The 18,360-nt window shown below is 45.4% G+C and overlaps 1 protein-coding gene across 6 annotated transcripts in view; it reads right to left on the bottom strand.

Annotated features, from left to right (window-relative positions):
* Nucleotides 1–18,360, bottom strand: part of lef1 (lymphoid enhancer-binding factor 1) — a 90,887-nt gene that overhangs the window by 14,928 nt on the left and 57,599 nt on the right. For all 6 annotated transcript variants that reach the window (XM_046416670.1, XM_046416671.1, XM_046416672.1 and 3 more), the window contains 2 exons: nt 3,941–4,073; nt 358–448 (listed from right to left, as the gene is read on the bottom strand). In XM_046416670.1, coding sequence (XP_046272626.1) covers nt 358–448; nt 3,941–4,073 — 224 coding nt within the window. The remainder of the gene's footprint in view (nt 1–357; nt 449–3,940; nt 4,074–18,360) is intronic.

Genomic DNA, 18,360 nt, shown 5'->3' with positions numbered 1-18,360 from the left:
GACCGAAAAAGTGTTTCACAAACATAAAGTGAGGCTCAGAGGTCGAAGTGCTTCCAGGAAGCTTTGATGGGGGTTAAGCAGCCATATGGTTATGCAGGGGCACGTTTGCTGTGATGTGTTTGACATGTGCTGGGCACACAGAGAGGAGTGGTGTGGCTGAAACCGCAGCAGTGCAGCAGGAACAGCCACAGGCAGACCTCCCCTGTGCAGGCTGCTGCAGGCCACGGCTCCTCCAGTCAGAACACAAAGCTAGTACAGTATCTGTGTGCATCTGATGTGAAGAGACAGGAGGGTAATTGCTCCTTGTTTACATGAACCAACTGTGCGTGCTTTTGCTTTTGTTCGTCTGTGACTCACCATCCTAGCGGTGGCGTGATCTGCCCCACTCCTCCGGGAGACAGGGAGTAGAAGTTGGGCATGTCTGGTCCAGGGTGCTGCCTTGGCATTCCTAGAAAAAACAACAATGGCACACATCTGTTAGGAAGTCCGAGCAATCTTTGCATCCTTTTGCAAGACGACCGATGTGTATTTCATTCAGTTTCTTTGTTTCTACCATCTGTTGTGTTCATTCAGTCAATTTTGGCCACAGAAAACCTTGGACTCACGTTACCTCTCATCAGTGGTGATCACATTTATTCGGTCACTCCCCCTTTCGGAAACCGAGAAACGTTAATGCCCACCCCGCTGACCAATTTCTAATCAATCATCAACAATGACGTGAAGCAACCGATGCACAATAGCATCAGCATATTTGTTTGTTTTTCCTACATAAAAAAGGGAATTCAGTGGAGGCTCGTCCCCCTCTTTTAGTGCCAGTGCTTTACAAACAGAGGAGTCCAGCAATTCCACACAATCAGGTAAACTTTGGGAAAAGTAGAGCACTGCCACTGGATACTTACTTAGTACTTCATACCAGTAGATAACTTCAGAGTTTAATCAGAGTCTGAGGATCTTTGCATCCATATAATGAGCAATGATCTGTGAAAGCTCAGTCTTGACCTTAGAAACATTAAGCTTAACAGTAAGCTAAGCTGCTGTTGACTTAAAAACTCTCCAAAATAGCAAGTAAGTGGACTTTATTTATTTATTCATTGGTTAAAACAATGAGTCCTGGTTCCAACCCTGCTTCACTACAAGTCAAGGACAGAGCACATGTCAGGGTTTGAATAAGCCACTTGACCTCACATTATCAACCAGTAAGAAAAGGATCATATTTTCCCTGCTTAGCTAGAGTCCTTCCAGTGTGTTTCAGCATTTTTAAGCTGGTTAATTGAGGCTTCCTCTTTGTGACAGAGGCTGCAGCTCTCCCTGTAGACATGGGATTGATTTGGACTAACTGTCGGTGGATCTTCAGGACTAAGCTCCTCCATCTCCAGCTCGCCTGCTCCTGCTGGGTTTCAAGGTCAAAGGGTCCCTTTTTTTTTGTAAAAAGACTTAAACTAGGAACGAAGCAGTAAGATGACTAAAATTTAAATCGTCTAAAAAAAAAAAAGAAAAAAAAAAGATTTGTGTTTCATTTTAGAGCAAGTAATAATATGATTAAAAGTCTGCAGATATCAGAAAATAACATGCATTTACAGACAAGTGCAATATGCCTACACACATACACACACACACACACAGAAAAGAGGGCAAATGCCTCCAGATTAGCACCATCTTCTAATCCCTGCTGGAGACAGCCTTTTCTCCATGCCTCTATCTTTTCTCTTCCTCTTTCTCTCTCCAGGCTGTGGTCTGAAGGGGCCTCCCTCCTCAAGAGAAGCACGGCGAGCAGGAGGGCTTATATCTCCAAAGCCAATGTTGCAACGCTGGATTCAAAGCGTGCATAGCACTACCCCCTGCCCACTAATCCACCACGTAACACTCCTGAGGGCCCTCCTGAGGGCAGAAGGGAAGGAGGAGGCAAGGGGTGAGGCGCTGAGGGAGGAGGAGAGAGCCCCCGTGCGTTAACCTTGTCACTCACACCCCGAAGGTGCCTAATTACTCACTCCTGTGTTCACACGTCCCTGCCGACACCCTGCACGGCTTCACGCTCGCATTTCCTCTCAAAACAAGGAACAATAACACGATTCTCACTGTGGAACCTGGAAATAATCTACATTCAAATTACTGTTCCAATGTTAGATTTAAATTTCTTTAAACAAAATACGCACACACACGCTCAACCTTCCATCCCGCACGGCGGCCCTGTGCATATTAGAGCTCATAATGAGAAAATCCATGATTGTTTTTCATAATTAACGAGCAGATCAAAGTCTGAGCCCACTAAGGACGGACAGAGCAGCAATCGGTCAATATATGAGAGAGAGAGAGAGCAAGAAAGTGTATGAGAGAGATTTCGTTTTAAGCATTCTCGGCTTAGCTCTGCTGGTATACACGCACATGAATATGCCTAGGGAAATCATTTGCTAATTCTGCAATTGGATCGCTTGGACATGGATTTCTGTTGAGCTGCGAGCGCAAAGATCAAATATAGTAAAAAAGCAAAAAAAGACCTCCAGGGGTCTTTCTCTGCTCTTCCATGTTTGCCAGAAATTCAGTGTATCTCTGTGGACTGGCAAGACCAACACGAATGGCGAAATGAGAGAGCATTACCTCATAAATTGTACTACATGACAGCAAATTTCTGAAATCAAATGCGTGCATGTGTGCACAGCGTAGTTATCGCTCAATTCTGTGTCAACACAACTCTTTCCTGCTTCAACTAGGAAAAATATTCGACAAAATGTGTCTGATGCACGATTCCTCTGACATATGTGGAGCACAGCTTCTTTATATGTCTCACTTCCCTTCATCTCACTCCGCTGTGTACTCTTGTGCTCAGTTCCACATTGTTATTTATAGCTGGTCCCTCAGAACCTCCCAGACTCATCTTCATCATCGCCTACATCCTGTCTGATCCCTCTCCTCCTTCTCAACTGGCAGCCGCAGGAGAAGAAAGCCAGCAGAAGAGAAAAGGTGAGGGACCAAAACTACGGAGGGGCCCACGTCTTTCTCAGCGTGCGTGAGAAGCTGCCAAAGTCTCCAGCTGCGCGGTGCAGAGGAGCTCGTCCTAACTGCTGAGCAGCTCCTCTGCAGCTGTCAGAGCAGCGGCTTGATGTTGTTACTGAGCGGCAAAGAGTGCAGTGGGAGAGGGCAGCAGAGCTCAGCGTGCCGTCCCGCAGGCTGCTTCAAATGATTTCATGTTAAGAGCTGATAGAAAGGACGGCTTTGCTGTGACACATTTTGGTTTGTGTGCCTCTGTTGATTCCTGACAGCGTAGGCAGATAAGGGATGTAGGGGGGGAAATAAAGAAACCCTCAGGTATTCAGTTTAATGCAGACCCGAGTTCACCATTGAGTATTACTGCAATATTCTGAATAACATCACATTTTATTTCTAAATCTGCAAAACACAAACAAGGTGTGCGGTAACGCTCTTTGACCCTGACCTCTTCTTCTTTAATACTCTTGAAAGCTAGTATAAACAAATTACCGATGCAAAATCTGGCACTGTAAAATCTCTCCGTTAAAGCCATCAGCCAGCGTTACTGCTTTTATCAAAAACAATCACCAAGTTCTTTTTTGACTTTCAATTACTTTGCCAATCAAATTAAGCTTTTACTGTTGTTCTCGATGACTCTACATGCAGTCAGGACAGTGTCAGCACTGATACTGATCCCATGAAGAGGATAAAGCATTGACCACTATGTCAGTGATTATATTAAATGCAGATTATTTGTCAATGTTCTAGGAAAATTCGGTGTTTCCACTATCAGCTATGGTCATTCAGTCATGCCAGGCCGCAAAATAGTTTTTTACTCTCATAGCAATCGCTGGTCTCACGTTATCTGTGATAGAAATGATCCTTATCAGCTTCATGCAATGAGACAAAGTGGGTAAAGCGTGAGCACTGTGTCAGGTCTGTATCCAAACTACAAGTGTTGTGTCATGCTCTCTACCTTGTTTGTTGTTGGCATCCTGGGGGTGATGACCAGAATGGGATCCCGGGGCGAAGTGCTCGTCGCTGTATGTTATCAGCGGGGTGAGTGGGTGGACTGCATGGGACGGCTGCACAACGGGGACTTTATTGGACTGTGGAGAAAAACAGAAGAAGATTTAAACACAATATGAAAGAGTGATGTCATCACACGTTAGCTTCAAATGCATCCTTCCATGTGCAACACGGCCCCGTTCCCAGCCACATGATCTGGGGAAGTGGTACGGCATGTATAGAGTGGGTGGTCTGCCACTTTGTAAATGCGAGTTAAGAAAAAAGCAGCTAAAAACATTTTTTCACTTTCTTTTCTTCTCCTTTTTTTAGTAGCATGAGCACCAGCACCTCAAAACTTTGTTTAGTCGAGGTCAGCAGGACCAAAAATCCTATTCCCTGAAGGAAGGAGGAAAAACAAGTCAAAGAGGTGCGTGAGCATGCTTGAGACAGCAAAAGAGAGTAAGACGCAAGGCAAGCCGGTGCGTACAGGAGTGAACAAGTGATAGAGCAAAGAGAGGGGAGAGCAAAGAGAGATTCGCAGGGTAGAGTTAGAGCAGAGGTCTTAGGCGGGAGATCAAAGGCAGTCATTAGCTGGTGAATAAGGGGAGTTCATTACAGAGCAAGAGCCGGGGGAAGGAGATATGAGGGATGGAGGAGGAGAAGGGGGGTTGGCTATGGAGGGAGAGCGCAAGTGAGACAGATGTCTGCAGCAGTACTTAATGCAGGGGTAATCACGTCAACAGTGGCCTGGCCACAGGCCCCCCATCCCTGGCTGACTCAGAGAGACAGGCTTCCTCACAACTAAAATAGACAGAGCCAGGCCCAAAAAAACTCCGGCACCCAACCCCCAGCCAACAGCGCTTACATGCTTCAGCTGCACGGAACACATGGTAACGCTTAGCCACGCTAAATCTGCTATTCACAATCTGAACCCAGAGCTGAGCTGGAGTCAAAATATCACCTCCACAGGACACACGGCTGAGCAGGGAGACATCGGTTCACCACTGGGTGAGAAACGTCACACACCAAACGGCCCTCCACAAGCTTTGAATCAAGCAGTCGCATGAAAATGTTACGCGGGTCACCTGATTAATAATGTTGTTGATGATACTCATCTAAATTTGGTATGAGCAGACACTTATGAGGAGACAAAATAATCAACAGACTGTTCTTCATTAGCTCTCTCGCTCCAGTGACGTGTCTACCAAAGTGACATTCTTGCAGTGCTAATCTGTGATTGGTGCCCCTCCTTGCACACACACACACACACACACACACACACACAACCCCTTGGACACAAGGGTGGCTGGAATGTCTGCATTTCCCTGAACCTCTCACAGACTGGCACCACTCTCAACTTAAGACCCCCCTCCTCCTTCTCCCCACCTTCTGGGAACGTCCCAACCGGGAACACAAAGGAAAGTATGTGTGTGGTGGTGTGTGTGTGTGTGTGTGTCTAAGTATCCACAACCACATGACACTGAATCAGACCCCTTATCGAGCTGGGAATCTCATCTCCAGGGCCAATTTCTTCCACAGTTCTCTCTTAATGTGAATCTTGTAAGTCATCATCTGGGATGGTTCACACACTGCACCATCAAAGACTGCACATGCTGTCTATTTCAAGCAAAATCAAGACAAATCCAGTTTGAAAACTCATGAAGCCATGATGCAAAGGCTTTTCGCATTATCCCAGGTGAGTGTGGTTCTTTGACCCCGGTCAACAAGAGTCAAAGGTGATGGGATAATCTGCAAGTGTGGGAGTGTCAGACCTACAAAGGCAATGGCTTATTAGTAAGGGGTGCTGACCCTAAAAGAGGGCTAACCAGGACTGGGGTGGCTGGGACATGCCTTCACCAGGGGCTAAATGATAGCATTCTCGCCCATATTATTTTACGCCTCTCCACTCCCATTTGTTATCCTGTGGGAATGAGATAAGAACCCGGAGGATTATCATTTTAGCTGGGAGTCTTCTCCAACTTGTGGCAGAAAGAAAAAGCGAGTTAGAAACAAAAGTCAGTCTCTCATACTCGTTCACACACACAAACTATGATACTGTTAAAAAAAAAAAGAAAAAAAAGAAACTGGTGATGGACTCCATAGCACCTCAGAATGCTGGAGGCTTCTGCCATGAGAAGAGAAGCCCTTTTTTATGCTTTTCCCAGTTCCAGCTGTCAAATCCCATTTTTCTCAACTTCTTAATAAACTGCCTCCATTGTGGCAAAATCCACCAAGGAAAAACCTCTGTGACCAATGCAGAATTTATGGCTACTAGGTGCACATTTACATGAACAGCATGCCATAGCCAACCACGGTTTACGTTATGAAGGCAGGATGAGCGATGAATCGTCATTTAGGTTTTTTACATCTTCATATCTCTCCAAGCATTCAGAGGGTATGATGGTGAAAACTGTGTCAGGGTTACGTGAAATCCTCACGTTACCTCTTCAAAGTTATGGTCATTACGTGCTCACAGCCGTCGTGAAGCCACCATTTCCATTCTTCCAGATGGACTTCACTTTGCAGCTCTGGGCAAGTTTACACACAAAAACTGCACAATACTTTCTACCAATATCCTGCAGGAAGTAGTTAGAGATACTCAAGCGACCACAACCGTCAGGGTTACGCCACGTCGCTGCAATTTGGTCCCCTCTCATCCCGATCCTGACTCTAAAAGTCCTTAGCAACAGCTGCAGTGTTGCAGTGGAGAGCAGCCATATTGGAGGTCCCTTTTATTGTAAAGGAGAAATAATAGGCTTAGGATCTTTCTATTCATATTTTTCAGGGAGAGCGAAAGAGGAGAGGCAGCAAGGATTGAAAAGAAAACGTTCCATTTGGAATTTCATATCCAGGCTTGGCCAGCCCTTCTAAAAGAACCTCTCAGATGTGGTTTTAAGAGAAATTCATTGTGCGGAACTGGAGCTGGCAGGGAGCCCTCCATGGAGGAGACACTCCAGTGTGTTTCAGCACATGGAGCCAATGACTTGGCGAGCTGTCTGAAACTGGGGGTGGGGAAGGGAAGTGGGACATTTCGTTTTTGTTTCTTTTTGTTTGTTTGTTTGTTTTTTTCAGAGGGAGAATTTTACTGTCGGCATGCCGGTGTCTGAGTTCGCATTCTGTCAGGTTACGCCAACATCCTGCTATGGTTTCCGAGTGTCTGTGTGTTCGTATGTGTGTTTGTGTGGTATATGCAATAACCATCCCTGCAATATTGCCTTTTTAGCATCTCTCTCCCTCGCTCCCCTCACAGCACGGCTTTTGTACTCCACTCAATTATACCACTTCTGCAGAGTGGAGTGGAAAAAAGGGAAAGCGGGAATTTTATAATAATCGCTTCCCACTTCTGTAATTTATATGCAATGAGGACTCTTCGCGCCTGCAGCTACAATCAAGTGTGTAGAAACCATGTGAGGTGTTTCACAAACAGCTGGGGAGATGGCAGCTCAAGTGGTGGCTATGGATTCCCATGCTGCTAAATCTTTTGACTAAGAAGCCCTTCTCACCCCAAAACCCAACATCATCTACTCACGGGATTTTCTGCACACCAAAAGAAAAGGATGCATCAAAAAAAAGGCCCAGAATATGAACAGCAGAGGGGGAAAAAAAGACAAGGCATGGCATTGTTATGCGATTACAAACAGAATTTTGTAAGAATTTGTTTTAAACTTCCAATAAAATGAAATGTTTCCCCTCATGAAATGTTTCCCAGGAAATTATTTACAATAACTGCCGGAGAGCACACACCCTCCTCTGATTGTTTAAATACCATCTTTGGCTACTGTTTCCACTGACAATGTGATCAAAAAGAAGGCTAGATTACAGACGGAAAGCCTCAGGAAATCCAAAAGTAGGAGTATGAAGCAAGGGTGTGCCCAGTACTGAAATCCTACAGTCACCCGCAGACCAGGTGTTCACTCTCAGGTGCGGTTGTGTGCAAGTCGTCCACCCTCTTCCCAACAAAAGTGAGCAAACATTCTCCCATAGTGGCTTTACAGCGCAGAAAAGAAAAGGGACGGTAGCTCCTCTCCTCCCTCTTTACCAAAACCAGTGGAGACCAACCTGAGGAAGCTTAAATAAATAACCAATTACCGTTTGCAGAGCAGGTTGAACCCCACCAGCTTTGAGTCGAGTGCTAAAAATGGAATGTTTTATTGGCAGGATGGCCCCTTGGCCAGGGGGCTTAATGTAACGAAACCCAATTAATGAAGAAGAAAGCCGGGCCGCTAGCAAGCGAAGGCGCGCCAAGTGCCCGGGGTAATGAGACGAACAAGCGAAGCCAACCACAGGGACAGGAGTGGAGGAGGCTACGAATAACAGGAAAAGCCTGCCCTGGGGAGAAATTTACATCTGTGAAGCCCCCCCAAATCTCTCTTTCTACCTCCTCCTCTCATTTCAATCATAAATCCTGCGTGCAGAGTCCAAAAGTTGAAGAGAAGCAGTGACACAGAAGGCTAAGGCCAATTGGGAAAAATGGGAAAAACACAATCAGGTATAAAAGGATGTCAGAAACCTGAAGCAGAATGGTGTTTAGTGAATTACTTGGAGAGCAAAAATAGGGAACATACATGCAATGTTACAGTTCAACAACTTTGCAGAATATACTACATTTTCAATGTGTGAGGAAACTTGTCACGCTGTCCTCAAGCCGACATCGTACACATGACCACCGTCCCATTCAAAAAACACCAACTCAAAAAGGCACATAGCTATAAAATATGGCCACGGTGATCAGAGACGCAATAACCACGCGTTTAATGAATTTAACACATACATGCTACATATGAACACAAAGGAGCTATTAACAGCCGACTGACTTCTTCCCCCACCACCACCAAGCACAACTGAATAGGACGAGGTGGATTACCCATCATCCTTCAGTTGGCATGAAGAGCGTGTGCTCCAAGCAAACCGATCACACTAGCTCTCACACTGACATTCTGAACGTGCAAAGAAGATAATTTGTGTGAAATATGCCTGCCCCAGATGAAAAGACTTTATCCGCTTTTTAAAGTGTTCAACTCTTAATTTCTACATGTCGCGGAGCTATTAAAAAACTGAGGGAAGAGGAACAGAACATTAGAACGGATCCAGTTGCTATTTTTCTTGCCTGTTGAGATGCAGTGAGTTAAGTAGAGAAAGTAAAGTGTGACAGCAGACAGTCTGTGTTTAGAGTTGAAGTAGTTGGGGAAAAAGAAAAAAAGTAATGCAAGGGATCTTAAGGGCTTGAAACAGAAGCTCCAGAATAGTGTGAGCAGAGATAATATTGTATATTGAATTTGCCTTTAATATATATATGCAAACTGCAACTACAAGAAGACTGAAGAATAACACATATCAGTCCAGCGCTATAAAACAACAAGGCCGGCAGCATTTTTGTTATTGTCAACAAATCCACAAATAAAAAAAAAAAAAAAAAAAAGACCAAAACCAGCAACATTTTAGCCCGTCTCTCAGTACTTTGCGCCTTCAAATGTCTGTCAGTAGCTCTCAGTCCCAGGCTCGTTCATTCCTGCTGAGGATGTAAATCTTTGAAACCAGGTCATGAATATATAATTGCAACTAAAAAAAAAATGGCTAATTCATTTCCTAAAACAGTTGGGCTCATTAGTCTTTAGAAAATGTGACTTAATGGCACTAAACAGTGCATCTTCTAGGGACTATTTTCTGCTGTGAATCACACAAGGTACTCTAGTGAGTATTTACAGCAGCAGGATGGTGTATGTCGGACTCGTGGGACACATCACCCAGTGCAACAGTTTGCTTTTCCGCTGGTTTCGTTTCTAATTGCTCGCAATCTACGGTCCAAAAGAATAAGACAGTAAGTAAGTACTTGTGGATCAAATCATCGTTGGTTTTGATCTTTTCATGGCTTTTTGTTGACACGAGGGGAAAAAAGAGAATATCAACAGGTTTATCCTTTTACAAGTTTTAAAAATTAATTTATCTTGGTAATTTTACACACATAAATCACACAGTGATATATCACGATCTTGGAAAAATCAATACTGTTACTGATCACCGCATTCAGCCATTCTGCCAGGCACCAACGTGGGATGTACTGAGCATATCAGTGCAGGTGAAGATTTTGGGCTTGAAGCGTTTCTGTGTCACATGAAAGATTGTCGTCACATTGACACCATCCAGGCTCTGTGTGCAAGTTGATCAGCGCTGAGTGGACGACACGACGACTACTCCTCTCTCTCCCTGTGTGTGTGTGTGTGTGTGTGTGTTGGAGGTGTGGTGGGGGTTGGGCCACTGCTCTGGCAGAGCCCCGGGCGAGCTGCAGGATGTTCACCTTGCGGCGGGGCACAGGGCTCATTATCACAGCAGGACCTGGTCACATCAAAGGACTGAGGAAAGGGCAAACATTCTGCTGAAGTGCCACTGTCAGCAGGCCTGTGAGCGCACGCGCAAACACATACACAAAAGGCAGACCGCACACACACTTGCGAACCCACCCAGTGGGTATCTATACCCCCCCCCTCCCCCTCCATGCAGCAAAAACCACTTGCCTTGGATCTTTTGGGACATGTTGACTCAAATTCTCAAAAATACCTGAGATGACACTTGTCCCGCACAATCTCTCACCAACCATAGCACAAAATAGACATAACACTGCTACTTGGTGTATCAGGACACTGTGTCTAATTGTATTAAAATGAAGTCATAAAGTCTTAAGCTGTGTCATTGTCTCATTTACCTGATCAGCTGTGTGTTTCATACCAGGGGGAATGTTAATCTTGGGGCCCCACGCTTGAACTCAGCCTTTAAAGCTGACCAGGAGCAAATAAATGTTTGGAGCACACTTTATTTTTCTTCCTGAATCAATCGGCATCCCTCACCAGCGACTATTTATAGCAGCCCTGCTGCTGCATTAACACACTGCATGATTTATCATTGGAAGCCAGCTCTGGTCTGCTGAGTAGCTACATTCATGCCAGGCAGCAACGGTGGTGCCAACATCCACACTCAACAACAACACTCGAAGGCCCTGAGAGATGTACACAAATAAAATCGCAGCACAAGCTAACTCTGTGTGGCGAGCGCGCTAAAACCTTAGCCTCCACACAATACCAGAGACGGAGAGAAAGAGGGAGAGAAAATGCAGTGCAGAATGGGGGGAAAAGTGCTGATGAGTTGCCTTATGCAGGAGCTTCATAGATCCGTCGAACAAGAGCGGATTTGCCTGCTTCACCTAGATAGTGTCCCCCCCACCCACCCACCCTCAGCTTTCGCCCAGGTATTCTGGGCATGAATGGCTGTCAGTTTGGATTTGGGAGCTCAGTGTTGAGGGGGAAAAAAGAGTCTGGTGGGGGTCTTTGTGTGTCTCTACCTGTAGAGACGATAGCGACAGTACACTTCTCGCTAGCTCCAATGCAACACTGCACATGTCATCAATGGAAAGGAAGGGGTAAATGTTAGCTTTGCATGCTAGCCATGGAGACGTAGGCAGACAGCGGCAGGCTGTGGAGGCGCTGCCATGTTTATGGGGAAGGTTTTCAATGGCACACACCAGGAAAATGTGGGGAAGTGATTTGAATGAGAGCTGCTTGTGCCTGAGCTGTAGAGAGTATTGACCTACTTTTCCTTCTGTATTTCACTCAGACAGATGCGCACCCACCAACACAACGTGTAAGAATAGAAGGAATAAAAATACTGATGGGTAAGTGAGCCTGTAACAATGACAACTCAGTGGAACAAAGAAATTAAATCCACAGAAAAATGGCTGAAATTCGTTAACCGACTACATTTCTAGTGTCAGGGTTATAGGTTACATAAGGTTTTGAAAACTGCAGGTCACAAGAAGCCCTGTTGTCTCAGGTGTCATGACACCTGTGTGCTGGCCTTGAGCTGAACTTTTGACCCTGTGGTCACGTGATCAGGAGCAATGCCCTTTTCACCTCAGTGAATCACTGCGCCTGAGAACACGCACATTTTGTTCCCTTTTACTTTGAAAACGAGCTTTTCACATAATTGGACAAGCATCCAGGCAAAGCAGTGTTTTTCATTATGTTCCAAATGATCTGACCATTTTCGTTCTTGTTCTAACGAGGTAAGGTTCATGTCACAGTGCTAAGGAGAAGCATTCACGGTTGTGGATCACATTGCAAACCTTTCAGCTTACGGACTGTGCAACAATACCAGCAGGCCACTGTTTGGGTGTGATTCCACGTTTTAAGGGATTAACTGGTAAAGACTACCAACAACTGCCTTTCAGCCTGGAATTAGTCATTAATCAAACCACACATTTTGGGCCTCCTTTCTAGCCAGGCGCACACGCCCCTGTTAAAATCTGAATGAAAAGCACAAAGCTATTCAAATCTGATCCCCTCCGAACAAATGGCTTTTCTCCATCCCCACAGATGCAGGGAACACTTCAAGAACCTCTCCAAGGATCTGAACGGTCACATGAAAACTCCGCCTCTTCAATTAGCTTTGTGGCAGGGTTTTGTGGACTTTAATACAAACAAAACAATGACCATGTACAACATGGCAACGGACAACGTCTGCTTATCCCTTGATACCTCTAAAGAAATGGTAATCGAGAATTTCTGGAGCACAAAAGGGACTCCTTAGGCTCGAGGCATATGGTTACAGCAACATTATAGGGCCCACTCATGCACCTGAGGCCGCTAATCTGAATGTTAAGCCATACAATGAACGCAACATGGTTGTAATTCGGCTCTTGGCTTGATTTATTCATGGTGGAGCACGCATACGTTTTAATGTAATATAAGTTCGATTGAATGAGCTGTCAAATGTTCAAATGTGGAGGACTGAATGTCTGTCTTTCTACTTATGATAGCGAACTGAATATCTTTGAACTGTTGTAAAATGCAGGATATTTTGTTTTACATAATGGGGCCTCAAGGCTTGAGCCATGCAGATAACTGTTATATGACGTTTCTACGGGTTTGTCACCGTATAACAAGTTGAGTTAATGTAAAGGTCTGTTCAAGTTGCATACAATCAGGTTCATGCGTTTTGCCATCACAGGCAGGAGAATTTAACACACCACATCTACCACAGAAGGTAACATATAATAATTCAATATCCACTAACATGCTTTCACCCTTTCATATTAAACATGTGCGAGGTCAGCTATCCACTGTTGAACTTTTAAAATAAAAAGTAAAGCACAACATTTTTCCCCATTCATTGGTTCTTTACGGAAAGGGATGGGTGAGGACCTAAAATGAAGATCTGCGGTGTGGGGCGCAGTGGGCACTTAGATTTCTTCCACATCTTTCATCTCGAAAGATGGGGATACAGTGGGGGTGGGTTGATTTGATGTTTTGATGCATTGTTTGATGATGGGCAGCTCAAAGTGGAAGAGGCCTCTGTGATGTCTCTCCATTGGAGGACATGAAAAGCGTCACCTGGCCCCTGAGCTGAGGGTTATGGCTGCTAGTGGATTTGAGGGCTCCTGCCGAGCTGGACGGTGGCTCCATTGATGCCACATAATCCATTCAGCGTGACCTTTATATTTTTAGAGTCAGCTCCACTTCCCTGTCAGCCTGCCTTGTTAAACTATAGCAGACATCAAGGTCCTGATCAACTATTCTGTTCTATTTTAACAGGACGGTATATCTAATTTATTCAATGTGTACATCACAAGAGGAAAATAAGTGCCTTCCATCACCAGCCAAGCGGTCCGATGATCAAAAGAAACATGGTGCACAAGGAGAGCTCATCAGATGAACAAACACATTCTTGCTAGATATCTTTGTGGGTTTCATCATCCTGCATCAAGTGACTGCTGAGGAAAAAAACAAAGGCTTGTTCTCATTCCTGTGACATCAGTACTCACAGACAGAGCACAGGGGGAAAAAATATATCAAAGCCCAGGCAATCATATATTTCCAATTAAATACCAATAATATGAATCTGAATTTTCTCCCTGCCCTCTACCCAACCTCCAATTAATTGTTTCTAAAATCCCACACGAAAATATCTTAGGCTTTAGAAAAAAAAGTCATACAAAAAAAAAAAATAATCTCATAACGTACGCTAGGTGGTATTAGTCATGAACATCAAACTCCTACCACGTTCTAGATTTGCCTAAACTAGGAGCAAACATAATTGGGATAAATCTCCTCAGTAAGCCACATAAAAAAGCAGAGGGTGTAAATTGTTACACTGCTGTGTGTTAAGAAACTGAAACAGTTGCAAAGATCAGACGAGCTGCAGCAGCGGCAGCAGCAAGGAAGCAGCTCCGCTGTTTTCCTCTGTGACTTGGGGCCACTGAGTTTTTCTCCAGCCATAGTAAATTGGGCGCCTGGGGCAGGAGCCTTGGCCAAGCTAGCATTTCGGAGCCGGCTGTGGAGGGCATGAGGGATGGAGATATGGCACTGGATGGGGGTGGGGGAGGAGGTGGGGGAGGACTGGAAGCGCAGCCGAGGTGACATTACGCACATGTTTTAACACAAAAGGGGACCCAGCTCGTTAGCACACCAACCATCGAGCTCCATGGCAATCTGTACTCGTCATTCTTTCTGCTCTCTCTATCCACCTCGTCATAAATATGGTTACATCTGCAAGTGTAATCACTCCATTGTACTCCGATTTTCTGCTCTGCTGGACAGCAGCATGGCAGCCTGCTTTTCAGCACCTCTCCCTCTCTCCCCTCCTTTCCCTCAAGTGCCCTCGCCTGTTCCTGGCTACTCCTTTTCTGGTGAGGCCGGTGTGTCTCACAGATTACAGAGCTCCAGTCGCTCAGGTAACAAGAGTCACTAATCTGGCTGGGGTTGAATTACACATAATTGCCTCGGCACCGTGATTGATTTCAGCCCTGGAAAGGAAAAGACGACACCCCCCCCACCCCCCCAACACACACACACACACACACACACGCCCGCTCCAAAAAACACCCCCACCTCCTCCCTGCCTCTCTCCAGCGTTCACGAGCGGCAGCCAAGACTCTCCATCTAGTAGGAGGCAGGAGGCTTTGAAGAGATCAAAGCCAAGGCCGGGAGCAGTTGCGCGCCCTGGGAATACGGGAGAGAGGCTTTCTGCTCCTCAGCCCTATTTTCTAGCGTCATGTCGGATTGCAGCTGTATTGCATTTCGCCAGTTTTCTTAATGCTCTTGGTTTTGACTTTGACATCAGTGATCCCCCTCGGTTTCTTCAAAAACAAGGGGGGGAGGCGAAAAAGAAAGTGACTGGGGGAGACAGAGAAAGAGAGAGAGAGAGCATGAGTGGGGGGGAGGAAGGAAAGAAAAGAGAGGGGGGTGAAGAGATCTACAGACTGATTTTTATTTTCACAACTCCATAATTGGCCAGTTCAAAGGAGAGGAGCGGAGAATGTAGCATTTGTTTTCAATTCTGCAGCCAATATGAAAGGAGCGACAAACTTTTATGGGTTTCCCAAAAATTAAAGACAGGCTTTTTTCACAGTCAAAGAACAGGGTGTTTTTTATGGCCAAGACCACACAAAACGAACTGATAGCAAAGCCCTCCTCTTTGTCCTCCCACAGAAAGCTCGTGCAGCGTGGTGGAGCTCTTGCGCTCGTGCGTGCGTGCATGCGTGAGTCTCCGTTTACAGAAAAAAAAAAAAAAAACGGTTAGCGTACGAGTTGGAAATCGTCAGGCGGAGGGAAAAGCGGTTTGATGTTCAGTGCAAAAACACAAAAGGAGGCATGAGGAAAGTGTGCAAGCTATATCCATCTATTCATTTAACAGCTTGGCTAATAAAGCCTGGTGGCGAGAAGGCACCCTTTGTACTGTAACTATGCAGGCCCTATACCAACCTCCTACACTGGGGACCATTAATATTTCAGCACTGTCAGATACACATTGCATGTGAGCCTCTTTAGCACTCACACCCACAGCAGAAAGAAATAATGAGCTTCTGAAAAATATGAAACAGCAATGAGAAGAAGGGAGGGCGAGAGCACGCCAGAGACTGACCAACTTCATACAACAGAGCAGCTATTGATCATAGCTCTATTTCTTAGCCGGACAAAGTGAGGGCTGTTTGGGCTTCTCTGAAGTCCGGACACAGCCTTCAGGATTTGCACCCATGTTTCACTCCCGTGCTTCTATTGTTCACTTTGCTGCAGTTTACTAGCTGGAACACTGCTCGCCTCTATATAGACCTACAAGCTGTCAGGATGAAGTCAATAAAGCTATTCATGTTGTTACTGGTTTTATGACTGTATCAGGCTACAGTGAGGTGCTGTGATAGGCTTTGAGGGACTACTGACAGGAAGACTGACCCGCGTCAATTAACTGCTGTAGGGGCATGTTGAAAGCATTTCTACATAACAAACAACTATAAAACTAGTTTTGGAGACTGATTTGGAAAAGTATGCAATTATTCTGCACTGAGCTGAAGCCAAGTTCATAAACTCTAAGAAAAACTTTGTCAGCCACTATCCCATTTAACTAGGCACAGTCATAACATCACCATCAGTTACACGATAAATTGACAAAGAAAAAGAACAAGCTCCACACATGCACACACACACACACACACACACACCCTCCAGTTTCCACTTCTGATCCACCCTTACAGGAAGTCCACACCCAGGCCATTCAAAACAGAACTGGGCAACCTTGGCGAGGCCTTCCACTGACCCCTGGAGATCAGCGGCAGGCTGCTGGTGAAGAGTGAGGTCCTCCGAGCAGGTGTTGTGGACTTGAGCAGCGGTCTGTCCATGGAGGCCTGACTGGCTAGCTCCAGGCAGCACAGTTTGATTGGTTAAGCTTCATCCAATTCAGGGGGAGGATGGGGAGCGAAGAAAGTGTCATCATCTATGAGTGCTTTGCTTTGAGCAGTAACACATGCCCAAAATAAACATCAACTGGGGTTAAGCGTGCGCCTGCCTGCCGTGCTCACGACCATGAGTGCTTTTCTCAGGCACATATAGAAACACTCATTTTCAGCACTTTGAACATTTACTGATTTTAACTTCATCCATAGCCATCTTTCACCAGTGTTGGTGACACGAAGCAGTCAAGAGGTTTCTAAGCATATCTACTGCTCGCTCTGTTTATTTTTATTTTCGATGTAATTAGACTGACTTAAAATCAGTGTGTCAGTTCTAATGAGTCAGAATAACACAGATAAAAACACAAGTAATTTAATTATTTCATCGTCCAACTGAGAGGATAAACACAACTATCTTTTCACACTCACACCACCAAGAAAAATAAAATCAAACAGAAACTTCCCCGTCCTGCTATACAATCGCTCTGCTGTGCTCCATTTAACAAGATGAAACACACCGATAAGGTGATTGCAACCACATGGCGTCATTAGCGCCGTGCATATGGAGTAAATGTGTCAACCAGCATCACCACACGGAGGAGGACGGGGAGAAACCTTGGCGTTAATGGCGCTGTTTATAAAACACCGCGGCCCAGCGGCACTACAAAGAGTCTGAGACGCCGAGTGTTTCTTCTGTGTGAGGTCCCTGCTGCTGTCCTTCATGTGTACGCACGCATTTCACCGTCTGATAGCGCTGCACAGCAGATGACATCAATGTCAGCGTGACACTTTGATACGCATGCTGCCTGACTGGTGAAAATTACTGATTTGCTATATGCGGCATAAAATAAGGCAATTAAGCCTTGCCTTTTGACAGTTACTATATTTTCTCAGTTTATTTTTAGACTAAAACAGACAAAGGCAGTGCTATGTTAAAGACTTCTTGTGGGAAAAACCGAATGAGCTGACAGTAGCTTGACTATATGGAATCCAGATACTTAAGGCAAAATGCTATGCTCAGCTGTGGTAAACTTCACACAACATGTCCATCCTATAGTGAGAAAAAAAAAAAACTACACAAGGTGCCATAAGCTGCCATCTAGAACATTATGTGTGGACATGGAGGGCTGCTGGTAAATGTAGTGTTCTCTTTAACAGGGATCTTCCACGGTAGCGCTGGGGGCATGAGCTCAGGACACACATGGCACTGAGGGACACCAGAGCGGTCCTACCAAATCCCGTTAGGTAAGCCTGGGTTAGTGATTCCACGCTGCGAGACACTGGCTAGCAGATCCGTCACGTTCTCACTACATCAAAGGAAAGTACAGCGCTGCACCCCCTTCGCACCCCCACCCTCTTTCTCGCCATGAGGATCTGCAATTGAGAGTCCAAAGGGGGGGGAAAAAGTGCATGGCAAGAGAGAGGCAGCTCTCTTTACCCCACCCTGCTACAGCAGCAGCAAAACTAAGCTTAAGAAGAAAAAAAAAAAAATCACTGATTATATCCGTTCCTCTCCCAAAAGCTGTTTCGCAGACCAAGAGGCTGTTATAACACAGCTGGAGATCACCAACACATCTTCACAGTCAGATGAAAAACCCTGCACTGTATCTCTGCACTATCAACATTTCAGAAGCACGGACACGGTGTTGTGGCCTTATCTTGTCAGCCATGCATTT

Source organism: Scatophagus argus, chromosome 2, assembly GCF_020382885.2.
Source record: "Scatophagus argus isolate fScaArg1 chromosome 2, fScaArg1.pri, whole genome shotgun sequence".
NCBI lineage: Eukaryota > Metazoa > Chordata > Actinopteri > Scatophagidae > Scatophagus > Scatophagus argus.
This window is presented reverse-complemented; position numbering and strand designations above follow the sequence as displayed.